At 36.9% G+C, this 26,146-nt stretch overlaps 3 protein-coding genes across 5 annotated transcripts; 1 reads left to right on the top strand and 2 right to left on the bottom strand.

The window, feature by feature from the left end:
- Window positions 1-2,689: 2,689 nt before the first annotated feature.
- LOC102706893 (UDP-rhamnose/UDP-galactose transporter 6-like) lies at window positions 2,690-9,606 on the bottom strand. 3 transcript variants are annotated; one of them, XM_040529821.1, is made up of 6 exons: window positions 5,939-6,262; window positions 5,400-5,581; window positions 4,557-4,741; window positions 4,271-4,471; window positions 3,739-3,900; window positions 2,690-3,372 (listed from the first exon to the last, which is right to left on the bottom strand). In XM_040529821.1, exons 2-6 carry the CDS (start codon window positions 5,527-5,529, stop codon window positions 3,052-3,054), a joined length of 999 nt encoding a protein of 332 aa, XP_040385755.1. In that variant the 5' UTR covers window positions 5,530-5,581; window positions 5,939-6,262; the 3' UTR covers window positions 2,690-3,051. The 3 variants fall into 3 exon arrangements, with proteins under 3 accessions (XP_040385755.1, XP_040385757.1, XP_040385756.1); XM_040529822.1 differs by having other exon boundaries at window positions 3,052-3,372; window positions 5,400-5,542; window positions 5,939-6,268; XM_040529823.1 differs by lacking the exons at window positions 5,400-5,581; window positions 5,939-6,262 and adding an exon at window positions 9,442-9,606.
- A 3,706-nt stretch (window positions 9,607-13,312) lies between these two features.
- On the top strand, window positions 13,313-17,213 carry LOC102706611 (UDP-rhamnose/UDP-galactose transporter 6-like). Its single transcript, XM_006663765.3, has 6 exons — window positions 13,313-13,651; window positions 13,890-14,071; window positions 14,757-14,941; window positions 15,024-15,224; window positions 15,977-16,138; window positions 16,585-17,213. Exons 2-6 carry the CDS (start codon window positions 13,942-13,944, stop codon window positions 16,903-16,905), a joined length of 999 nt encoding a protein of 332 aa, XP_006663828.1. The 5' UTR covers window positions 13,313-13,651; window positions 13,890-13,941; the 3' UTR covers window positions 16,906-17,213.
- A 2,481-nt stretch (window positions 17,214-19,694) lies between these two features.
- LOC102704302 lies at window positions 19,695-20,793 on the bottom strand. Its single transcript, XM_040529669.1, has one exon. The coding sequence runs from the start codon at window positions 20,743-20,745 to the stop codon at window positions 19,987-19,989; it is 759 nt and encodes a 252-aa protein (XP_040385603.1). The 5' UTR covers window positions 20,746-20,793; the 3' UTR covers window positions 19,695-19,986.
- Window positions 20,794-26,146: the final 5,353 nt, after the last annotated feature.

Raw genomic sequence — 26,146 nt, 5'->3', positions numbered from 1 at the left:
CATCCCTCTGAACTGGTCTTGACAGTTTGCATCTGTGCAACCAACTATTTAATCCGATGGATTAATGAATGAATTTGATCAAGCTATCTTCCCAGCAACAGGTTAGACGACTAATTAATTAGATTATTTTTTAGTGCCTGATGTCATGCATGCATTTGTTATCAGGAGAAGAGAGAAAGATATGATAGTAAAAGATATATAGTACCAAGAACTGAGTAGATTTGACCACACACGTGTGCAAATATCATAACGATAATTTTGACCATGTCTTGTCACTGTGTAACGTAGTTATACTTAGTCCCTTTCGTAACTTTGATCCATTTGGCCCCTTTAATTTGTCAATGATCTCCAGGTATTCAGTGTTTCAGACAATCCATGCATGTGTTTTATGGCCATGCAAGTCTGACTGGTCAAGGGCTAGAACACATGCTAAATTCCTAATTAAAAGGGCTGGAAGCTGATAGTAACAGTTTCGCATGTTAATTTGCTGAATCAACACGCTCTGATGCCTGCAGTTGCCTAAGACAGTTTCAAGCTAATAATTAATAACTAATGGCAGCTTGATTAATTTAGTTTAAGAACTCTTCGTTCTTCTGGGTAGCTGCATATGGCGAACTAGGACTAGGAGATGAGTTAATTCGAGGGTTGTGGCTAGGAGAAATTGATTAATAACACGATGCATGCAGGATAATAACACAAACACTATGGTATGTGCATAGTACAATATCTTGATATTAACTTCATCTCATAGGCATTAAACCTTGAGGTTAGGGCATCCTTGAATCAAAGTAAAACGTAGAGATTCGAGACGATTTTTATATCCTACATTAAATAACTCTATGAATCCTTTTTGAACCAAATGATTGACTTCTACCAATTCTTTTAAAAGTCCTATGGAATAGACAATTCTAAAGTAATTTTAGAAAAAATAAACATGACGTCTCACATCATTTTGAGATAATGGATTTTTCATTAATCTGGCTTTTGTATCCTTCGTCTCGAAGGATATACATAGCCAAAAGATACATGAGTTCATAGACTAAAACCACAAAAAGAAAAATACAAAAAGAAAAGCTAAAGATTGAGTGCCATGATGGCACTCTGCGTGACATTATCATAGTTTACGAATTTTCCATCGGCCATCGTTATCAGGCTGCTGGATAGCATGCAGAGCTGGTTCTTCTATTATCGGGACATTTAACATTTTGCCACTCCTACAAATAGATCATAACAAATTACCACTTGCTGTCTATGACATGTGGACCTATGATATATAGGTCTAGTGGTAAATATGTTAGAACCAAATGCAAAAGTAGTAAAAAGTTAATTATTCCTGCATTATCATAGTTTATCAATTTCAGCTGAGATACCTGATTGAAAATGAGTAATTTTCTACACCCAAAAACAATTACACCAGCATTGGTTCTATTGTAAAAAGAAAATTTCGGCAGCCAAAGATGAAATTGTCGATGCCGCTGCTGTTGGCAAGAGTGGGCTCACCTTCAATTGGGAAAAATGGCAGTGCTACAAAACATTGTAACATCTGACACAGGCCTGGCCATCCGTTTTACACTACAGAACAGCATCTTGCATTCCATTCCAGTCTAAAATACTGCAATGCAACTGAACTGTTTCACATAGCACTGTAGCACAATACACAATCTGTATTTAATACGACCTCCGTACTAAATATTTGACGCCGTTGACTTTTTTATATGTGTCTGACTATTTATCTTATTGAAAAAATTTCAAATATGTAAAGCTATATATATGCATAAAAATATATTTTACAATACATGAAATGATATAAAAATAATTAATAATTAAGTAAATTATTTTAATAAGACAAACGATCAAACATGTATAAAAAGTCAACGACCTTAAATATTTAGGGATGAAGGGAGTATATGACTGAGAAAATATAAGAAATATCATTGGCGAACACTTAATTTTGAAAAAAATATCATCGACAAGTGCGAGTTTTATAAAATATCATTGTATAAATAAATTTATCTAAGAAATATCATCGTCGTTAGGGCTGCGTCAGTATTTCTTCGGCAAGTACTATAGTATGAACAGTGTATTTAATGACAAAAATAAACAGAACCCCTACAGCAATGTTATTTCTTTTATAAAGTCGTCTGTACAATGACATTTTATAAAAATCGTACCCATCAATAGCATTTCTTATATAATATGTTTGTCAATGGATTTTTTAGATTTTCTCTATATGATAAATTTTATTTTAATCAGAATTATTACTAAATGTATTTTAATATGATAAATTTTATTTTACTTGGATTTTTGTTCCTAAATATTTGAACAAAATTTCTGACCACCTCATCTTTTCATTTCTGCTTATGAAACCAAAATTTAATTTTCAACCTTAAATTTGGAGTCAATTTTGGGATTTTTTTAATCATAGTGTATTTAACGGTAGAAACGAACGGAACCTTAACGGCGATGGTATTTCACTCGTATACGTCAATAGCATTTCTTAGACTTAGACGTTTGTCAATGACATTTTTTAGATTCTCTCTATTTTTCTGTGTTTGCTTTTAGATCGCTAAGAACAATTATATAAAAAAATATTCACAGATTGTTTTTTACTCGTAAATATGACATTTGACTTTTTCCCTAAGAATACCAACCAATCACCCGCAAATAAAACAAATGGTTAAAAGTGTGCCAAAAAATCAGTGACGTCATATATTCAAATACGAAAGACTGCTACACTGTAGTCTGTACAGATCCAAAATTCTGGATGGAAATGTAGAAATCCGCGAGTTATCACAAACAATTACATTTGTCTTTTGGGACAACTGTCTTGCAACCCAGTAGAACATCAGCCGTCTCCCCCATAAGAAATGCACAGGAGAACGAAAAATGTGACAAGTGTATATTAACTGTAACCTATAGCTATGACGACCCTGAGTTTCTAGATGGTAAACCTGCGGCTTCAGCCTTCAGCAGTAAACAAAACAAAAGGCCAGGTTTTCTTTGTATACCATACTTGCAATCACAACAAAATTCACAAAAGAATTTCACGTACTATTTCTCATTGCCATCCTTCTCCTCTAATGCTCCATTAAGCTTCTCAGACCTTACTGGAAGAACGCTCCGTCGCTCTTTGCCACCTGGTTTCGCTGATGCGTTTCCATACCATATCATCCCAACAACAGCGAGGATCATCCCAAGGACTACCTGAAAATTCAGACCTTCCTTGCCAAAGAAAATAAACCCAAGCGACAAGACGAGCACTGTCTTCATGTGGCCCAGGACTTGGAAGGATACGGCAGAAAAACGACCAATGCAGATGAATTGGCTCAGATTAACACCAATGGCAATGACACATGAGAGAGTGAGGAAAAACTGCAGAATAATAAAAATACCATGGTAAGATAACACAGAATTCAAATACATACAAACAAATCAAGCATGTACTCAAATTCATCAACAGTACTAATAACAAGAGATTGCACACATAAATTACTGCTGATAACCGATGCTGTAAAGACATTTTTGGTCACCAGAGGAAATGTAATGCTAGTCTAGGTCATTAGAAAAATAAAAAATGATAAACCTGCAATATTACAGAATGTGAATCAGGAAAATGCTGACCAGCTGCTAATCACCATTACATGACTAATCAAACCGCAAGGCGAATTACCTATGGAGAAACAACAGCATCTATAGTAGTGAGATAAGAAACACATTGTAACAAGGGCAACCTCTTACCACAGCAAGCGATGTGAAACCAAAGTGATCCACCCTTTTGCCTGTCAACAAAAAATCAACAAAGGGCCCCACTAGCAGAAGGGATCCTGCTTGGGCTGGAGCAGTATGGCCCAGGAGGTTGAATGAGTTCAGAGAGTACTTTCGTTGGAGAAAATGAACATACTGCAAAAGGAAAACAGAAGAGTTAAAACTATACTGTCGATGGATCCAGGTAAGGAGGGGAAACTAAGGAGCTATTTGACTGCAACTAAAGAAGTAACAAAATCAACAGTGATTAAGAGAGTGCCAATATTCATAACTAACAAGGACTATAGGGAACCAATAATGATTCAAGGAGTGCCAATAATTCATTATAAATAAGCAGATCAATAGGTAACCAGAGTCATTTGTTATGCCACCACCCTGAAATAATTTCTCCGTCATAATAAAGTTTATGGTTGCTAAAGGAGAGCTACAAGAATAGAAGGCAATCTTCTCCCATAGCAGATAGATGAGACATAACCACACAACATAGGCGGTGATTGTAACTTACATATTGTTGCAAAGCTGTGCTCCAAACAGCTATAACGGCAGCAGCCAGACCTTTTGCATTTACACTGACATCAGTAACTGTGCAGACTGCAACACCTATAAGCACAACCATTATGCTCAGCTTTGTGTCCCGAGAATAACGTACATGATCGAAGACAACCTCCAGGAGACATGATGCAGGTATCATGCACAGCTTTGCTATCTGAAGAGAAGAGAAGGATTATTATTTAGTTGTTGAATTTTAAGGCCATGATGGAATTTAGCTACTGGAACAGTCCTTTGCTAACCTGATAAAACCCCACAGAGTTCCACATCAAGCTCACATTCATCCCAACAATAGACAGATTAGAAAAGATCACAAATTTAGCCAGATCTGGTAGTGGCAAGTGGGAGGGCTGGCTGAGGCCTAACCACCGAAACACAATAGTCATCAAGGTGGTTGTCACAAAATGCAGGCCAGTTAATGTTGTAGCTGCAAAACACAAAACACAATCAGTTACATGGTAGGAGATATATCCAGAGGTTACCATGCATATGCAGTTTATTGAGGGCATCCCATAATGCAGGTTGGACATAATAAGAAACTGGATAAGAAAGTATGCTTCTGGTGTTCCATTAAGGTCCTTTTCATGTTCAGTGAGCAGAGTGGCAATTTGTGACAAGAAAATCTGATCATAGGCTCATAGCAGTTAGAACAGAGTGACTTTCAGATCCAGGGATACCTCGTAGGCTAATATTTAACTTGTTTTAGATAGCAAAAGCAAGCTTGGTGAACTTGTTTGGCGTCATTAGGTTAGGCATATATGCTCAGTTAAAGCATTATCGATGATCCAGCATTCAATTGACTGGAATTTGCTCTAGCATTGCTAAAATAAATTACTGAACTATAAAGATGCATGTAAGTCAATCAGTCGCTCGACTGCATGTTCCAATGAACAAACATCTGAAACCCACAATTACATCAGATATAGTGCTTATTCGTTCCATATAAAATCAACAGGACAATGCTAGTTTGTCACTCAGCACAAGGAGTAAGCCTGGAATAAAACATCACAAAACGAAGAGCACAAGATATCTAGGGCTAGAACACGATTACAGTTACTACACGTCGCACGCAAGAAGGTACGTACCAAAACTGAATCCATGTGTAGCCATCAGGGCCTTGTTGACCATGATGATTCCGACGGAGGTGCTGATGTTGAAACCCCATGCCGCAAAATCTAGGACCTTCTTCTTGTCGGATTTGCTTAGAGAATTCATTTCGTTCGATTACCTGGATTCAAATCAACACTAACACTTGGCAGGGGCGGACCTAACATCAATTTTTTTTTGATGGGTGAGAAAAACCGTGAGCATTAGTACTAAGATTAAGACAGAGAAAAGCAGCTTCCAGATCTACAAGGGTAGAGATGGTTAAGGAGGCAAAAGAGAAATGGTGGCGTGGGTAGAACGAGGAGGATGGGCGTCGGCACGGGTGCTAAGTATCACCGGACGCGGAAGCAGCAGCAGCAGCAGCAGCAGGACGCCGTCGGTACGCACCGCTGCTCGCGTCGCGGTGACGGAGATCAGCGCGACGGGGGGCAGGCGGGGGGGGGGGGGGGGTGAGGGCACGGTTGGAACGGGTGCCGAGGGGGGCGGCCAGGGGAAGTGACTAGGTGCGGGTGCTCACCGGCGGTGGAAGCAGTAGGGCGCGGGCGCCGGCCGGCCAGGCGGCCACCGCTGCTAGGGATGGAGATCGGCGCCGGCGGCTTGGTTGGCCAACTCGCGACGAGGAAGCCGAGGAGGAGGCGTTGTTTGTTTATTTTTACTCTTTTTTTTTCTTTTCTTATTATTTTTTTGCAGCGAAAGGAATGATCTGCTCCTACAGTCCTACGTGGCTGAGCGATTCCAGAATTTTTTTTATTTTTTAAACTTTTTAAGAAATAATTTTGTTACTAAACCTCAATATTTCCATTGCACGAACCTTTTGGCCACGCCACAGCTTGCCACGCCATTGTCAGTGCCATGGCACGCCATGCCACGCCCGAAAGGTTTAAAAATGTAAATAATTTGGTGATTTAAATTTATGTCAAATTTAAATATTTATAGAATTGTCTCTGTTTCATACTATCGATTAATATATATATATATATATATATATATATATTAGTTGTACATATAACTATCTAGATTTATTAGTATTCATATGAATTTAAACAATGCTAAAACAGATGCACTACTTCTTATTATCCCATCAATCACTCGTAATTTAAGATTCTAGTTTGTTCCCAACTACCATTGTGACTCCAGGAATGTTTATTAAGAATAATTGTGGTTTTTTCTTCTAAACCTTAATATCAACTAAATGATCTACAAATGTTTATATTTTTAGCATAGAGGATGGAGTAGTAATATACACAACCGAAACAACATATTAGCCATTAAAAATAATTTATCTTTTCACCTATGCTTATGCTTAGAAGCCAAATTTAAATTTTAAAACTTAACTTTAGAGTTGATTTTGAGATTTTTAATGCAAGTTTTATGGAGTTTTAATCTTGTTAACTAATATATCACATAGAAATACAGTGATATAACGTATAATTCATGATATAATAGGGGAGTTAGGGTTCATAAGAATAAAACATGGTGTACACAATTATCTATACTGTAAAACTGGATTGAGACCTCCACTAGAGCAATTTGTTTCTTCTTTACATATTTAATATACTTGCATTGTTCACTTAGATAAAACATTTAAGCGATATATTAGCTAGCCCATGAAACCATGAATTCAAATTGTATTAAGGTCATTCTCAGTGCAATATTTCGTTGTGTTGTTTTCGATAGTGTAACGCCATCAAAACATATTTGAGTGGATGAATGAAATAAGTTTTCTCAATGCAAAATTTTCACTCAATGGTTTCATAGCTAATATATCACTTAAATATTATATCAAAGTGACCCATATGAGTTGATTAAATGTGTGGAGATAAAAATAAATTGCTCTAAGTGGCGGTTTCTATCTAGTTTCGTTGTCTAGGTAACTGTGTATACTAGGCTTCATCCTTATAAAACTCAACTGTCTTTCTCACCATATGCTACATCATTGCCTTTTATATGGCATGTCATTTAATGAATTGAGATCACATGAAACTTACATTAAGAATAGCCTAAAAAAACTTGTTTTATTCCACTTAAATATTTTTTATTACATAACACTATTAAAAACCGTAAAATAAAATTTTACACTAACAATTGCCTAATATTCTTTATATTTTATTTAAGGAAGGTGGTCATCTTTCACTTTTTAAAGGAAAAAGGCAAATGATATTTTTAAAAAAGAAAAATAAGTTATAAATAAAATTTTATATATGTATTCTTAGTGATCTACGGGTCAAGACTAAACAAATAAACTATAATAAAAAAACTCCAAATTAAAGGTTGAAAATTCAAATTTTGGCTCATAAACATACACAAAAGCAAAAGGATGTGGTGGAACATTTTAACTAATATACATTCATGCATCTACATCTTTTTATTTCTGCTTATATTTATGAGCTAGAATTTAAATTTTTCATGCTTAAATTTAGAGTTAATTCTGAGGGTTTTTTATCTAGTTTATTTTTTTGGTTTTTAGTTTTAGATTGCTAAGAAATATATATATATATATATATATATTTTGTAAATTATTTTTCAGATATAAATATGTCGGTTGATATTTTCCCCACCCGATCGAACCCATGTACCTATGATCGATATATTTATGGAAGTAAGTGTTAATATTGCTTCTTCACCCTCTTGTTTTTTTGCTTAATTAGTCGGTTGAAACAACGCAAGCGAATCAAGGATGTTTAATGATTAAACGTACGAATGTGACATGCAGTTTGGGTGTCACATACACACCATCGATGCGCGCAGATGCATCCATCAGAGATCTCAAAATCCAATTAAGGTGCAACCTTTTTTGAGCTTGCAAGCCATCTCAATCAAATGAGCATGACATGCATACGAGATAATTAAGATGTTGATACGATGATATCCCATCCCACCTCATATACTCTAGATATAGCTTATACTCATGGGGTAGAGGATCGAGTATGTAACGTATGAGCTTGTCCTATGTTATGGGGTTAGTGTAGCAATAAGGCTTTGCATGTGATTAATTTTTAAGCAAGCTATATAACCGGTTTCTAAATTTATTCAAATTTATTAGCAAGCTTCCTATATTCGTAAATTGTATCCAATAACTTGTTAAAGTTGTTACGATATGTCATCTGGATCTTAAACTACCATGAGTTTTCTAGAATCCCCAAGTATTGCTAATATGACATACCAAAACAAACATTGTGGCGGTATCACTTGCTCAAAATATTTTTCTTTTCTTTTTTCCCTTCTTTTTCTTTCTCATTTTCCTCTTTCTTTTTTCTAGTTTCCATTCATCTAAGTCAATTGTACAAAGAAAAAAGGCTGAAGTGACATACATCACTGTATGTGGGATTCTAGAGAGCTCATGGCATTTTGTGACCGGAATGATAAACTTTGACAAGTTATGAGATCAAGATATGCATTTTAAGAATATAGTGATATAGATGCCATGTGTAAAGAAGTTTAGAGACCGGTTGTATACTTTACTCTTAATTTTTTGGCTCAAAAGTACTTCAAGCAAGTCGTCTAAGTTATCTCATGCATCATAGACATATCTTGTATCCATGAAGTAAGGGGGAAATGATTCTATAGCATTGAAAGTGCATGATTTTAGCTTGATATCATGGGATCCTTTTCGCTTTAATACACCCAAAAATGCCTTGTTACTCTCTTTGACATTCCATCCAAACAACTATTACTCTTTCAAATTAACCACTCTCATTTTTCCTACTCCACTCTCGCTTCTTGTTCCTTTATCCAAGCAATAGATATGAGTATTCTTTCTTTACGCAAGCAATAAACATGAGTAATAGGTTGACAATATGCCTAAAAGAGGGTGATGGTGGTCGGGTCGACTGCAGCCAACTTGATGCCAGCTACCACTTGCAAGCTCAATAACAGTTGCTACAATCATGGACAACATGAAGGAAGCAACATGAAGGACATGTGTAATATTAAGAACTCAGTGATAGTGATAACTACAACAATAGGAAATCTTAAGGATGGAAACATGCAGAGAACATAATCAAGAGTAGGTATGGCAACCTTGTGAGCATGACCGCCATTGTTGTGTCCATGGTGGCCTCAAGGATGGTTTCGGATGAACTTGACCAAGGGTAGCATCCATGGGTGACCTTGCGAACTTGAGGGTCCTGGCCATAGGCGACTTTGAGAAGATTTCTATGTCAAGTTGAGGGCAAACACATGATAAAGCCACGAAGGAGAGATGAAATTCTAGCCTCGAGCGTGAGATGAGGACAATAATGGTTGGAGGAGGAAGGAACAAAGGGCAACATTGGTATTTCATATCTTGTTTTTGAAAAAAAAGGAAATATAATCAATGCGAATGTATCAAAAAATCTGATGGAATGATAAATAGAGTAACAAAAGGTAACTTTTGGTGGTATTAAAGTGAAACAAAAAATTTTAGTGATGTAAAACTATTAGTCATACTCCCTCCGCCTCCTAATATTAAAATCCAATACTGGATTTGGTATAATACATCCATCGTTTCAAAATAGTAAGCATTTATAGTATCTAAATCTTGTTCCAAAATATAAGTATTTCTAGCACTATTCACAATATTACCTGTCACATCAATCACTATCCATGTAAATTTTTCCCACTTTATCCCCAACTATCACCCCATCTTTATTTATTTCTCATTTATTGAGATCACCGTATTCTCTTTTTCTCAACTTTGATATCTACTAAGCAATCTGAAAATACTTATATTTTAAAACAGATACGGCAGTATTTTGAGACTGATATAGTAATCTTCTCCATTGTACGAAACCAAAATTTCCGTGAAAGGTGTGACTTAGCGGTTGGTACACCGAAGCTACGCATGGAGAAGGCATGAGCACATTGAAAACACGTCTTGGTTCACGTAATGTGGATTGTACCCTACTGAAATTCAGTGATCATCTCAGCTTAATTCTCCATCGGACAACTTGGATGGCTTGAATGTCGTGCCAGTTATAGTAGTTAGTCAAAGTTGTGTACACTCCAGGGATTGTTTACTTATCGGCAACTTGATTAATATGGCTTCCAGTTTTCCTTATTTAGGGAGTACAATTGGACAAAATGGTTACTTCCTCCGTTTAACTTCTTTATTTGCAATGTTTGATCATTTATCTTATTTAAAAAATTATGAAAATATTATTTATTTTGCTTGTGCCCTTAGTTTATTATCAAAAGAACTTTGAGCACGACTTGTCATTTTATATATTTGTACTAAACTTTTAAATAAAACGAATGGTCAAACGTTACAACTAAAAAAAGTTAAACATCTTACATTACCGAACGAAGACAGTAGTAATTTGTCGGTGCAGGTACGTATATATTAGTCGTCTCAATTCAGATGATTGAGAGGAAATGATACTTTGCTTGTGTGATTACGAAAGAAATGTAGGGTGAAAAAAAATCAGATGGACTTTTTTTAGACCCGTTTCGCTCCAACTCTGCTAAATACAAGGAGACTTTGGGCTGTAGTTGGGCCCAATCAACACCCGGCCCAAGAAGCTTAGCTGCTTTCCTGCTTGGTTTGGCCCATTATGCACCACTTGGGTGAGTGCAAGTAACCGCACCGACAAACTTGAGAAGTGGAGAGAAATTAAGCTATTCTTCCTTGCATCCTAAAATATATGTATTTTTTAGTTTTTATATAATTTGTTGCTCTTTGTCTTATTTGAATTTTTATGATTAATAGTTTCTATTATTAGATGAGCAAACATGGATAATACTTTACGCGTGACTAGTTTTTTAAATTTTTTTAATAAATTTTTTAAATAAAACAGATGATCAAATATTGGGCAACGAGAAAAAGGTAAAATCGGTCCCACTTTTTGGAACAGGCTGTACTCGCCGATAATTAACCACTTTGAGGAGTGTGCACGACTTCACTGTTACTACGGTCCTGACCGGTACAGCTTCTGAACTGAGACAGAAGAGTTGAGTATTCTACTTCTATACAGATCCCTAAGTTTGGATATATGATTATATAAATAACATATAAACGAGCCATTTATTTCTAGTTTTGATGAAATATAAAATCTTAAACAACTTTGCAAAACTCCAGATCTAGTATATGTCTGAAATCTGAACCCGTGCCCAATAATGAGCTAATATTTGAGACAGTTTCTATTTTTGGATGCGGACCTATACATAGTCTCCCTGTTGTCCTATTTGTCTCGAGATTTAGAACTTATTTTCCTCAAGTTGGCAAATATCTCGATATTTAGATAGATCACGCGCACACATGCATTTTAAAGTCTATCGGACGGTTAAAACGCAACATGGATGTCCATCTCAGGAGGTGACTGGACTGGTTAGTTCTTTTCATAGAAAAAACAAATAACATATTTGTAAATAAAAATATTTATTAATGAAATTTTTATATATTTATTCTAACTGATGTATAAACTAAGGCTGAAAAATAAACTGCGATAAAAAAATCAAAATCAACTTTAAATTTAATATTAAAAAATTAAATTTTGGCTTATAAGAAAAAAAAAGACAGGTATAAAATAATTTCCTCCTGCTACGTGGCCAATCAATTGCACATGTAGGAACTGACACGACAGACAAATTTGTCCAATTAATAATCCAATTCCAATAGACGATCGATTCAGCATGCATGATACTCCAGCATACAAATATACAATCCGTATTGATTAATTAAGTGAATCAAATAGAACAGGAGCCTGTGATCTGCTCACGCCTTTGGTATGCGTAGCTTGGCGTGCCAAGCCACACCCTTTACTTCACACATACATGAACTATATAGTACTAACATGTAATTAATATAATTAATTAACCTGGTCAGCTTTCCTCAGGCTAAAAATTAATTAGTTGCAGTAAAAAAAAGTATAAGCAGATGCATAACTTGGATGGCATGTTCATTTGATTTTGATGGCTTGCAATCTCAAAAGAGGTTAAGACACCCAAAACTGATTGAGATCTAAACTGGATGCATGGAGCCTACATGTATGAGCTAACATGCTTATGTGACACCCTAACTGCACGGCGTATGTGCCTTAATGATTAAACAACTAAAGTATATTATACAATTAGATCTTAACCCCAACGTTGTTTCAACAGTAACAGTGGCTTTCATAAACGAGAACCACTCAATTATTGATTTGTTTGATTGATGGATGCTAATTTAGGCTACAATTGTTTCGCTCGTTGGAAGAAAGCGAAACTGTGCTTTGCAAACGGAAAAGAATTTTTGAGTAAAATTTGTTGTATACATGTCCACGCAAATACAAAAGATATAAAATAAATCGCCATAAAACCCCCAAAATTAAGCCTAAAAGTTAAAATTTTGATTTATAACCAGCTAGGACTCCAAAATGACAGGAGCCTTTGGGTCCATTTTTTTTAGTATGACCACGGTTATCACATATACGTTTAGTAAGCTTGCAAATTCTTATGTTTTTTACAAATCTTTATTCAAAAATATTTATTAACAGAATTTTTTAAAAAATAAGCGTATCATTCCTTATTTATCCAAAAATATTTATTCGTTTGTGTAATCCAATAATTCATTTCTTATCCATCCGTACTTTCAAACCGGTTTTTATTGACACCCCCATCTTTTGTTTAGGGTTATATTTATAATCTAAAATTTAAATTTTCAATCTTTTAGATCGCTACAAATACGCATATAAGATTTTTATTCCTAAATTATTTTTTTTATAAATATATCGTTCACTCGCTGAGATGTAAATCTTAGAAGAAAAAAAGAAGTTGTTGAGTGTTACTCCCATGCCATTGGGCTGATGGAGGGAAGAAAAGGATGGGCTGGCATTTTCTTGACACCTTACTTGAAAACGAAATCACGGCGATCTAATCGAGAAATTTGCACATATTTTGTACTAATCAAAATTTTCAAACCAAACTAAGCACGCTAATACACTATAAATAGCGCCTCAGCCACATAGGGGCAGATCTGGGAGGCACCGCTTTTCGCTTTCGCTGAGAAAAAAAATAAAAAAGGGAAAAAAAAAACAAAAACAAAACGCGAGCAAATCTCCTTGGCCGGCCACCGCCACCGCCGCCGCCTGCGCCGTCGCGGCGGTCGCCATCGCCGCCGGAAGCCGCGGCGTCCGTGCTGTCCGCCTCTGAGTCCTCGCGCGGTCCCCCTCGGCCTCGACTCCCGGAGGTGCCCTCGCGGGTTCGCCTGCGCCGATCTCCACCATTCCGCGAGCAGCGGCGGGTGGTTGCCGCCGCCCTGCTGCCTCCGCCTCCGGTGAGAACCCGTGCCGACAGCGGCACAGCCTCTCTCTCTCTCTTTCTCTCTCTCTCTGTCTCATCGATCTAGTTGGAGTTCTAGTTCTACCCACACCACCGCACCATTTCTATTTGCTTTGAGCTTATCTCTCGCTTCTATTTCTAGACTAGATCTGGAAGTTTTTTTTTCTCAATTTGTGTTAGTGTTAGTGCTAATTCTTACAGTTTTTCACTCCCTCAAAAAAAATTGATGTTAGGTCCGCCCCTGCCAAGTGTTAGTGTTGATTTGGACTCAGGGATTCGAGCGAAATGAATTCCCTAAGCAAATCCGACAAGAAGAGGGCCCTAGATTTTGCGGCATGGAGTTTCAACATCAGCACATCGGTTGGAATCATCATGGTGAACAAAGCTCTGATGGCTACACATGGATTCAGTTTTGGTATGTTTTTTTGCTTGCAACGTTCAGTAGCTGTAATTTTGTGATGTTTTGTTCTAGGCTTGCTCCTTGTTCTGGCCTTGGATATCATGGCGTTTATTTCGTGATGTTTTATTCTAGGCTTGCTCCTTGTTCTGAATGACAAACTAGCATTACCCTGTTGATTTATATAGAACAAATAAGTAATAGATCTGATGTAATTGTGGGTTCCAGATGTTTGTCTTGCGACATGCAGTCCAACAACTGACTGGCTGACAAGCACCTTTAAGCTTTCAGTAATTTATCTTAGCAATGCTAGTGCAAATTCCAATCATTTGAATGCTAGATGATTGATAAAGCTTTAACTGAACATGCATGCCTAACCTAATGATGCCAAACAAGTTTCACTGGGCTTACTTTTGTTGTCATCTTAAACAAGTTAAATATGAGCCTATGAGGTAACCGGTGAACCTGAAAATCACTCTGTTCTTGCTGCCATGAACTTATGATCAGAATTTCTTGTCACAAGTTTCCACTCTGCCTACTGAACATGAAAAGTACCTTAATGAATACCGGAATCATACTTTCTTCTCCAGTTTATTATTATGTCCAACCAGATTTACGTGATGACCCTCAACAAACTGCATATGCATGGTAACCTCTGGATATATCTCCTGCCATGTAACTGATTATGTTTTGTGTTTTGCAGCCACAACATTAACTGGCCTGCATTTTGTGACAACCACTTTGATGACTATCGTGTTTCGGTGGTTAGGCCTCAGCCAGCCTTCCCACTTACCACTACCAGATCTGGCTAAATTTGTGATATTTTCGAATCTGTCGATTGTTGGAATGAATGTGAGCTTGATGTGGAACTCTGTGGGGTTTTATCAGGTTAGCAGATGACAGTTCTAGTAGCTAAATTCCATCATAGGTTTAAACTTTCAAGTACTAATAATCATTTTCTTCTCTTCAGATAGCAAAGCTTTGCATGATACCTGCATCATGTCTCCTGGAGGTCGTCTTCGATCATGTACATTATTCTCGGGACACAAAGCTGAGCATAATGGTTGTGCTTATAGGTGTTGCAGTCTGCACAGTTACTGATGTCAGTGTAAATGCAAAAGGTCTGGCTGCTGCTGTTATAGCTGTTTGGAGCACAGCTCTGCAACAATATGTAAGTGAAACTACCGCCTATGTTGTCTGGTTCTATCTTATCTATCTGCTGTGAGATAAGATTGCCTTCTATTCCCATAGCTCTCTTTTGGCGACCATAAACCTTTTTGATGAGGGAAAAAATATTATATGGTGGCACAACAATGACTCTGGTTATCTATGGATCTGCTTATTGACAGATGAGGAATAATTGCCACTCACTGAATCATTATTGGTTCCCTCTAGTACTTTTGAATAGTTGGTAGTTGGTACTCCCTAAATCATTATTTGATTTTGTCAGTTATTTAGTTATAACCAAATAGCTCCTTAACTTTCTTTCCTTACCTGGATCAGGGTTTACCTTACCGCCGGAGGTTGCGGTACTGCACCCTAGTGATAAGTGTGGTTACCATGGTAAACTGTTAAAATTAGGACAAAATTTATCAAAAAATCAAGTTATTTTTTAATTTGGTGGGGTTACTGTGCAGTTACCATTACCATGCCCTGGCTGTAAGCCTGGTTACTGTGGTAACCTGCGGTATTGTCAACCCTCACCTGGATGTTGGATGCATAGACAGTATAGTTTTAACTCCTATTTTCCTCTTGCGATATTTTCTTTATTGTTTCCCTGTAGTCCTTGTTAGATGTGAATAATTGGCACTAAATCACTGTTCTATTTGTTTGCTTAGTTGCAGTCAAATAGCTCCTTAGTTTCCCTTCCTTACCTGGATCCATGGACAGTATAGTTTTAACTCTTCTGTTTTCCTTTTGCAGTATGTGCATTTTCTCCAACGAAAGTACTCTCTGAACTCATTCAACCTCCTGGGCCATACTGCTCCAGCCCAAGCAGGATCCCTTCTGCTAGTGGGTCCCTTTGTAGATTACTTGTTGACAGGCAAAAGGGTCGATCACTTTGGTTTCACATCGCTTGCTACGGTAAGAGGCTAGCCTCATTACAATGCTTCTTTTCTGCTCGGACTATTATACATGCTATTGTTTCTGCACAGGTAATTTATTGTGAGATCTGGTTAGTCTTGTAATGCTGATTAGTAGCTGGTGTGCATTTGGCTGGTTGACATTCTTTAATATTGCAGGTTTACCATGTTGTATTTTTCGAATGACCTAGACTAACATAGTAACATTACATTTCCTTGCGTGACCAACAAAGTCTTTACTTCACAACATCTCTTGTTAGTGGTAACTTCAAACAACTATAGTCTATAGCTTTCCTTTTATGTGCAATCTCTTGCTTTCTGTTAGCTTATAATTACACTGTAATTGATAAGAATATTGATAAATTTGAGTTTAGATTTGTTTTAATGTATTTGACCTCAGTTTTTTTTTTCATTTTATCTTATCATGGTATCTTTGTCATTCTGCAGTTTTTCCTCACTCTGTCATGTGTCATTGCCATTGGTGTTAATCTGAGCCAATTCATCTGCATTGGTCGTTTTTCTGCCGTATCCTTCCAAGTCCTTGGCCACATGAAAACAGTGCTCGTCTTGTCGCTTGGGTTTCTCTTCTTTGGCAAGGAAGGTCTGAATTTTCAGGTAGTCCTTGGGATGATCCTTGCTGTTTTGGGAATGATATGGTATGGGAACGCATCAGCGAAACCAGGTGGCAAAGAGCGGCGAAGCGTTCTTCCAGTAAGGTCTGAGAAGCTTAATGGAGCATTAGACGAGAAGGATGGCAGTGAGAAATAGTATCTGATCTACGATTTATATGAAAATTTCTTCTGTGAAGTTCCTGGTGATGCAAGGATGATATTCGAAGAAAACCTGTCCTTTTCGTTTACTGCTGAAGCGGTAGATTGTCCATCTAGAAACTCCGCCTTGTCATAGCTATAGGTTACAGTTAATATACACTTGCCATCGATCGCATTTTTTGTTCTCCTGTACATTTCTTATGGGGAGACAGCTGATACTCTACCGGGTTGCAACTTGCAAGACAGTTGTCCCAAAAGACAGTGTAATTGTTTGTGATAACATGGAATTTTCAATTTCCATCTGGATCTGTACGGAGTACTAATGTACTATGCAACTATATGTGAAGCAGTTGAGTTGCCTTGCAGTATTTTAGACTGAAATGAAATACAATATGCTCTTATGTAGTACAGTATATGCTGTTATAGTGCAGAATCGAATGACAAGTGTTACATGCATGCATGTGCATCTCGTGTTCCAATGGGCTCATCAGATTGGTTGGGTTGGTTTTCTGGCACTCCCATTTTCTCTAAACTGATGAAGGTGAGTTGCCCCAGTAGATGATCTACGTCGTCGTTGGTGATGAGCCTAATCCACTACAGGTGACCTTTCCAGATCAGATTAGATCTTGCCGTACATTTAATTAATATATTAATAGGTCATTACAGCAATACAGCATACCGGAAGGCTCCACCATCATAGTTGATGGCAGCATGTGCAATAGCAAGTTATTTCAAGGGCATGTGCCCTTCAGCTGTCTTCAGTTTTGTCACAACTTACACTGGCTCAACTCTATCTTGGATTGTAAAAAATTGTCTGATAAAATTGCTATGAACAAGCTGCAAAGGCTGAACTCAACTAACGGTAAATTTGGTTGTTCAACAGGCCTCAACTTACAGTAAATCTGGGTGTTCAACAGGTCTGCCATGACATGCACATGAACCTTGGTGTACTTTCTGTTCCATAAGTACTCGCTTGGATACTTGGGCAGAATTGACAATTTCATCTGTCAGTGGAGAAGATGATTTTTACAGGGAGTCAATGCTGGTATAATTGGTTTTGGGTGTAAAGTTACTCCTTTTACAACCAGGTATCTGAGCTGAAATTGATTTACTATAGTTCATGAACCAGTGTATGCTATTCAGCTCTTGAACCAGGTGACAACTGTTGATTCTTGCATTTATTTGTAACATAATAACACACACCCCGTCCGTTCGTTTAACTGAAAAAACCCTGCAGAAAATGCAAATAACTCAGACTAGCATATTTCGGCACATTAAATACTTCAATTCAACACTTAAATTGATAGTAAGAAGTTAACCTGCACAGCAAACTGAATTTATCCCAGCTGATAGTCAGCAGTTAACCTGGACAGCAAAAATTATCATATTTCGTTGGCACATTAAATACTTCAATCCAACACTTCTGACTATCAGCTGGGATCATAGCCATGATCTGGGCTATTTGCATTGCAGGTTTTAATTTGTATTAACCTGTCGGCATATCTTCCCAGTTTGTCAACCAAAAAAGCACACAATTGTCCCAGCGACAAGTCAGTGGGGAAGTCATAGGAGATAGGATCGAGGATTCGAAGGTAAGCATGAAACTTAAGGAAAAACACATTTCCTGAACACACGTTTTCTCAGTGTAAAGTGTACTATTTCATAGTTCTTTCCTATCATTTGTAAAGTGTACGTCTTACATGGTAAAGTGTAGTACTTGCTTCTTTTCTCAGTCGCTCAGATCTCTTAACCAAACATATATTTCTCATACACGTACTATTTCTTGAGCATTATCCATTAGTGTCAAGCTACTCTAAACCTCTCGTTTTTCTCAGACACACTACTCATCAGGTTTCAACCAAACAATCCATTGATATCTAAATCCACTTTCTGATCGTAATTCTTAGTGTACTTGGTTCTTTCCTATGGGAATGAGATCACCTGTCTTCACTAATCAATGTGACTACGACATACTCCCTCCATATAAAAATTTTTATGTATGACACCATTGACTTTTAGAATCACGTTTGACCAATCGTCTTATTCAAAATTTATATCTAAATATGTAAAATTATAATGCATAATTAAAATTTCTATAATAATAAATCATATTATAACAAAATAATTAATAATTATATATTTTTTAATAAGACGAATGGTCAAACGTAGACCTAAAAGTCAACAGCGTCATATAAAAAATATGAAGAGTATAAGGACTGGACATGATCTTGGCCATATGCATTTTTGTTTAGATGGTTCAGATTTAAAGCTACAGTAGCTGAGTACCACCTCTTAAGTTGGAATCACTCATACGATGAGACGAGGGAGAGATTGGGTTCAACTTTTAAAACTTTGACTAACAATTTTATATAAAAACATTTTAAAATCCAATAAGCTTACGATATTATGACAACATTTTTGAGTGAAATATACATGCATCTTTTTTATTTTCAAAAGCATTTGAGAAACGGTAATTTAGAAAATGCCATCATATAGATAAATGAGTGATAACACCATCATATGTGATAATGATATTTGGGACCTAGACCCACGTATTAATGATATGTGCGATGATAATTTCGAACCCCATGATATTTGCAGTGTTACCAAGCAAATTGGGTCAAGAAAAATCATTGATGGTAAAATTTTTTAAAGGTTCACCAAATCTTGTTGTTAACACCAAACATTTATGACCAGTGATAGTAGTAGAGAACCCCTCCGACTTAATTATTCGTAGTGCAGTACACTTAAAATCAACCAAATGTTAACCAAAAGCACACTACTTATTGTCATTCAAAAAAGTTAGGCAAGGCCAAGTCATAGGAGCATATGTCTGTACTGAAATCCTCTCCATTCAACTTACATGAAATAGAAACAAGCCAAAACAGAACAAATTTTTGACTAATTTGCTAGCTGAAAAACCATCATCCTCATCTCCTAATTTTATCAGTATGTACACAAACCTCAAAACTAGACTAAAGCACATCAACAACTAACTGAAATTCACATAAAAATCCAAACCAAACCAAACTGACTTTCATGTACATGAACAATGTCTTCGCGTGGTCTCCGGTGCACGCTACAACGGCCCAGATCTCGCCACGTGGTCGTCCACCTCCATCTCAGCCGCCCAATCCGCCGCCCTCCTCCCCGACACGAACCGCTTCATCCCTCCCAGCCCCGGCGCCGGAGCCGCCGCCACCTCCTCGTCGGTCATCAAGACCACCTTCTCCTCCCTCCGCCTCAACGAGGCTCCAGGCGGTGGGGGCGGGGCCGGGGGCGGGGACTGGTCGTCGACGCACTCCACGACGTTCTTCCTCGAGCGGCTCCGGCGGACGAACAGGGAACTGAACCCCGGGCAGCAGCCGCCTCCGCCGCCGCGGGGCGTCGTCTCCAGCGACCACGGCGACCGGCGGCGGCGCGCGCGCTCGCGGTCGGAGAGGACCTTCCCGATGCAGGACACCTTGGGCGACCCGGGCTCGTGCTCCGGCACCGCCGCCTTGGGCGTGCGCCCGCCTCCCCCAGTCTTCGCCTTCTTCGGGAAGATCGCCGGGGGACGGAACCGCCCACCACCACCACCTCCTCCTCCTCCGCCCAGCTTCCTCGACGAGCCAATGATCGGCGCCGCCGTCGGCTTCAGGTTCCCGGAGAACCGCTGCGACGCGCCGCCGCCGTAGGCGGCCGGGTGGTTCCGGAGGAAGCACTTGGGGTTGGTGTTCTCCTTGAGCGAGTCGTCGCGGTCGTACACGTCCGGCCAGGCGGTCTCGTCCCCGACGCGCCGGAGTAGGGTGGACTCCGGCGGGTCGCCGGCGAGGTCGCGCGCGGCGGCGGCGGCCATGGATGGGGCTTAGGGATTTGATTTAGTTGGGAGTCGCGTCGTCTCGACACGGCGTGGTTCGTTGATTTAAGGGGAGACTCTGCCTACGTGTCATTTTCATTATGCTCCTTTAATTTTATATTACTTCATTAATTTAATTCTTTTCTCTCTTATTTTTAATTTTAGATAATGTTTTTTTTGTTGGGATTTTGGTGGACCTGGTTCATGTTAGCGGCGTATATGGATGGGATATTTATCGTTCATGCGTGGCACGATGTGTTCATCTTTGGAAAGATATTATTGTTGTGAAGATGAACACGCATGGGCATGATTTTTCGCGCATGAAGATGTTTATATGTATAAACATAATTATCGAATGCGATATCGGGCATTTAACTTTTTGCCAGTTAATAATAGATTTTTTACTGGATATATATGTTATAGACTTAGAAGGACTCACTTTAAATGCATTACACCATTAACTTTATTTCATGTTAAATTTCACTTTCTCGGTATGTCCTCAAATAATTTTATATTCCTAATTTATTTTTAAAAAATGAATATAATGTTATTTTAGAATGGAAAGAGCATACCTTTTTTATCAATCAATGATTCTTAAATATTTATTTTGAAAACATAAAAAACTTTTGTATAGATATTTTTGACCCCATCTTTTCGCTTACACTTATATCAAAGTTTTATCAACCGATTATTTTTAATTGTTATGTTTCCGCTTACGCTGTGTTTTATTGTTTTGTTAAATATTATCAGTATTTTGTACTCTATCCAATTTGATAATTCCCTTCATTTAGAAGAATGACACAGTCTTCAAGAATTATCTTTGACTATAATTTTGTATTAAAATATGTAATAAATAAATATATTAAATTAATTTTTAGGACACATCTTGACATGTTGTCTTAATATATTCATACTAAATATTTTAAAAGTAATTAATTACGAAAAAAATTTGACCACACTCTTATTACTAATGATATGAATTGTATAACTGAACGGAGGATAGAAAAATAATGATCAATGTTGTGTTACTTGTATACCCGAGATCGAATAAAACCACCAATTTCGCATGTTTAAATATGGATGGAGGTAGCAATAGTTACCGCTTGCGGTACCTTACATTGTCGAGTCATAAAATTATTGTACCTTTTCTCTTATGCATCTAATTATAGTTTAAATTTTAAAACATAAATTTGAAGTTGACTTTAGGGTTTTATCATAGTTTATTTTCTAGCCTTTGCTTTTATATTGCTAAGTGCATACATTAAAAGTTTTATTCATAAATTATTTATTAATCATTAACAAATTGTTTCGTTTATTCTTTCCTTATTTTGTTCGGTTATGTTTATGTTTATAAGTCAAAATTTGAATTTTCAACCTTAAGTTTATATTTTATTTTGAGTTTTCTAATCGTAGTTTATTTTCTAGTTTTGACTTTTAGATCGATAAGAACACACGTAAAATTTAGATTCATAAATTATTTTTTTTTTAAAAATATGTTGTTTGGCTTATTACTTGAATAAGCTAAAAGATGGGCAGAAAAACAATAATGCTGGAGTTCGTTGGGCCTTTTAACTCTTAAAAAAAATGCTATGCAAGTCCATGGACCAAGTCCAGGCTTGGCAGTCTTAGAACACTGTTATTAGCGCTGAACAACCTTGAGATTAACGACAAGGAAACCATTTTGTAGCCATATTCCAAAAACAGTTGGCGTTTGGTGAAGCGACTCTTCCATGCGAATGCGATGGATATTTATATTCCAAGCCCCTGAAATCCCGCGGATTTGGACATTTTAATTTGACCTTGGACTGCACGCGACAAGTGTCACCGCAATCTGCTCTCATCAAAACTCAAATCAAGAACCCTATCTCTTCACTCTCAAAATTAAACCCCACCTTTCACATGGGTGGCAGAAATACCAATAAATCTATGCCCTCATGTGCACTTGACCAGTGAAGAGATGATTTGCTATTAGGTTGGATTTCATCAGTCCTATGGTACTCATGAAAAGTTAAGGTAATACTCTCTCCGTCCAAAATAAAAACATTTATAACATTTAAATTTTATTTCAAATATAATTATTTTTAACCCTGTTTATAATACTCCTGGTCCTATAAATCACTTCATATCCAAGATATTCTCTATTTTATCTCTACATAATCTTCCACCAATACATTCCTCATTTATCAAAGTTATTTATCAAAGGACATCCTATTATTTTATTCTTAATTTTAATTCTCTGCTAAATAAACTAGAAATACTCATATTTTGGGGTGGGGTAGCATATATTTCTATGTTGTTTAGCGGACATTAAGATTAAGCGAAAAAACTTTAGTATCACTTATTAAATGTGAATAAATTAAGAAAAAATCTATTGTGTTCTATGTTTTCAAACGAAGTGAGTACATGCTTAGAAATAACATTTTTTTTGGACAGAGGTAGTAGTGCATACTCGTGGTAGTGAAGGAGTACTTTGGTGAAAAAAAAAATTATGGTTTCACATATAGGTTGGCCACTATTTTTCTGATGTAATATATTTGTATGACCTAGGCCGTGTTCAGGCATAGAGTTAGATATTAACTTCTCTCTTTTTCCGCGCGCATGTTTTCCGAACTGCTAAACGGTGTATTTTTTGTAAAAATTTTCTATAGGAAAGTTGTTTTAAAACACTATATTAATCTATTTTATATTTTTTAATAATTAATAATTAATTAATCATGTACTAATCTATTACTACGTTTTTCGCGTCGGATAACTAACCCATCTTTCACCCCAACCGAACGCAGCCCTAGTTATACCACTATATCATGAAAGGTACCCTCCAATAAAAAAAATCACACGTGATTCCTATATATTCATGAAAACTTCAAAATGAGCAGATAGCATATACAATTCTTTACTTCCACACAAATGAACGAATCGTCCATTCTTACAACATCGCCTTTCCCTCTTTTTGAAGATTCAGGGGGAACTCTTTAAATAAAATATATACACTATGCACTACTCCATTTTTTTTTTTGTTTCTCAAGTAAAATCTTTGCAGATATATTCAACGGGGAATCTTTAGACTAAGATTAAGACTCCAATGAGGGTTGTTGTCAAATTAACTACTCGTCCGCTTTTTTTATTTTACTTCGTTAACAGTTAGATATATGCTTGACGAATCTTCTTAATAAAAAACATAATTTTTAATTATTTTTATTATAATTTGATTTATTACTAAAGACATTTAAATCTGATTTTATATTTGAAAAAAATTAAATAAAATGAATGGCCGAATCTAAATTTAAGCTTCAACGACGTTAAAAAAAAACTGGATGTGGACATCTTGGGGGTAGCACAGAGGATTTGCGATATCACATATTGACCGTAAGAACGGAATGTTGATTATTTCTAATTTTCCACGGCACTGAGTTCACATTGCAACTTTATTTGACATGCGTAACGAACCACCTTTTCTTTTTTTTTTTGATATGAAAAACATTTTTTCCCCTGAGGGGGTGTTTAGTTCCCAAAAACTTTTCTCAAAAATATCACATCAAATTTTTAGACATTTAAATAAAGTATTAAATATATATAACATTAAAACTAATTACACAGTTATGGAGGAAATAGTGAGACGAATATTTTGAGCCTAATTAGGACGTGATTAGCTATAAGTGCTACGGTAACCAAGATGTGCTAATGATAAATTAATTAGACTTAAAAGATTCGTCTCGCGGTTTCCAGACGGAATCTAAAATTTGTTTTATAATTAGACTACGTTTACTACTTCAAATATATGTTTAAAGTTTTGATGTGATGTTTTTCAAAAAAATTTACAAACTAAACGAGGTCTGACTTTAGTGTACTGGACCTACTGGTTGGCACAACAACGTCACGTCATTTTTGTGGTTCTTTTCATAAAAAGCAGATCGACCTTGACCCAGCGTACCGAGAATTTTTCAAGTATGGCTGGTCCAATTTACTTTTAAATGCTGCAAATGTTATGCACTAATAGGTAATTCAAGTGTAGAATTAATCAAATTTGCATCATAATAGATTAATCATTAAGTTTTTCTCAGTTTTTTTTCTATTCACAAGAGTCTTTTTTTTCTCTTTTACATGGACCGGTAATTTTTTGGGTGGTCCTGCGTCCACCAGAACAATCCTAGCTCTTGATATGTTGCTGCTTGACTTTCTAAGTTTTAGTTCTCTTTCTGCTCCATATCACATTACACCTCCTATGGTTGATACATAGTTTTCTGAAATAAACTCCGAAGATGATTGATTGAAATGAGATACCTGAAATGAACCCATTTGGCCGCGTACACTAGGGGTGGTAATGAGCCTAATAATGAGCCTAATCATTTTACCTATAAAATTTAAGAGTTGGATTCAAAACGGGTTAAAAATAAAATTGTATAAAGTTTTAAGCTAATTTTTTTAAGAATTAAATAGGATTGTGAAAGAACCCACGGGTCTTAGGCCTTGGCCCATTCCACCCCTACATACACCCATTATCTAAAAAAAACTGAAATGAACTCGGAAGATGATTGGTACACAGGTATCTGAAATGAACTACTTTGTATTTGGTGTTTGATTGATTAAGGTAGGAGTATTAAACAGCACCAAGCAAGGAGGTATGGTGCAAAAGACATTATCTGAATATGGGTACTGTACTGTATAGGCCATTGGCTGGTTTTATTAATTGGAATTCAGAATCCGTTAATACTGTCTTTGCCATGTCAATATCATGAAGAACAAAGTTAAAGGGAACAGGTTGAACAAAGAGTCCAAATTGATGAGCTAAAGACCAAAAGGAATTACACCATAGATTAGAAAAGGACATTAGTGCACAACCCACACGACAACCCGTTAGTTGTTACTCGTGATGAACGTCAGAGACTTCTTCAAACACACAAAAGTACTCACTAGTAGGATAGGTGCACTTTAAACCACTTGTTTTAGACTTTTCCTTATTCTCTTTGACCTGGCCTAGTTAATCCCAACTTTCTAGAATAACCATGTTAATATATGTATACTTCATCATGCACTGAAAGTACTGGTTCAACTGATGATGTTAGTTTTGTGTTCAACCAAACCATGAAAATTTCTGCATGAGGTTTTGTGAAATTCACTTGTTCAACTATCCTTGCAATGATAGGAAATGATCGGATTCTTGGGTTTATAACTGGTTTTGATTGTGGCACGGAGAAGCATGATCCATGAGTAGTAAACTTTGAGTTGAACTGATGGTGTTTTTAGCTAAAGTTCAATATGGAGCATCACCGCTTTGAATTGAACTGGTTCGCTGGCTAGGCACTGTTCTTTAATTTTCAGCTTATTCATCGAAACAGATTATTTGCTACACGTTTCCATAAATACGTTTTCTTAATAAACTTACATTCTACTCAAGTTAGTA

This window comes from Oryza brachyantha, chromosome 12, assembly GCF_000231095.2.
Source record: "Oryza brachyantha chromosome 12, ObraRS2, whole genome shotgun sequence".
Taxonomy (NCBI): domain Eukaryota; kingdom Viridiplantae; phylum Streptophyta; class Magnoliopsida; order Poales; family Poaceae; genus Oryza; species Oryza brachyantha.
Note: the sequence above shows the minus strand (reverse complement) of the source record. Positions and strands in the feature narration are given on the sequence as shown.

Bases quoted from the DNA above. Each gene is read 5' to 3' on its own strand.
- LOC102706893 (XM_040529822.1), bottom strand. From the start codon at position 5,529: ATGAATTCTCTAAGCAAATCCGACAAGAAGAAGGTCCTAGATTTTGCG. The intron at 4,742-5,399 runs GTACGTACCTTC...TGTGTTTTGCAG, and splicing joins TACACATGGATTCAGTTTTG to CTACAACATTAACTGGCCTG. The intron at 3,373-3,738 runs GTAAGAGGTTGC...ATTATTCTGCAG, and splicing joins GTTTCACATCGCTTGCTGTG to TTTTTCCTCACTCTCTCATG.
- LOC102706611 (XM_006663765.3), top strand. From the start codon at position 13,942: ATGAATTCCCTAAGCAAATCCGACAAGAAGAGGGCCCTAGATTTTGCG. The intron at 14,072-14,756 runs GTATGTTTTTTT...TGTGTTTTGCAG, and splicing joins TACACATGGATTCAGTTTTG to CCACAACATTAACTGGCCTG. The intron at 14,942-15,023 runs GTTAGCAGATGA...TCTTCTCTTCAG, and splicing joins ACTCTGTGGGGTTTTATCAG to ATAGCAAAGCTTTGCATGAT.
- LOC102704302 (XM_040529669.1), bottom strand. From the start codon at position 20,745: ATGGCCGCCGCCGCCGCGCGCGACCTCGCCGGCGACCCGCCGGAGTCC.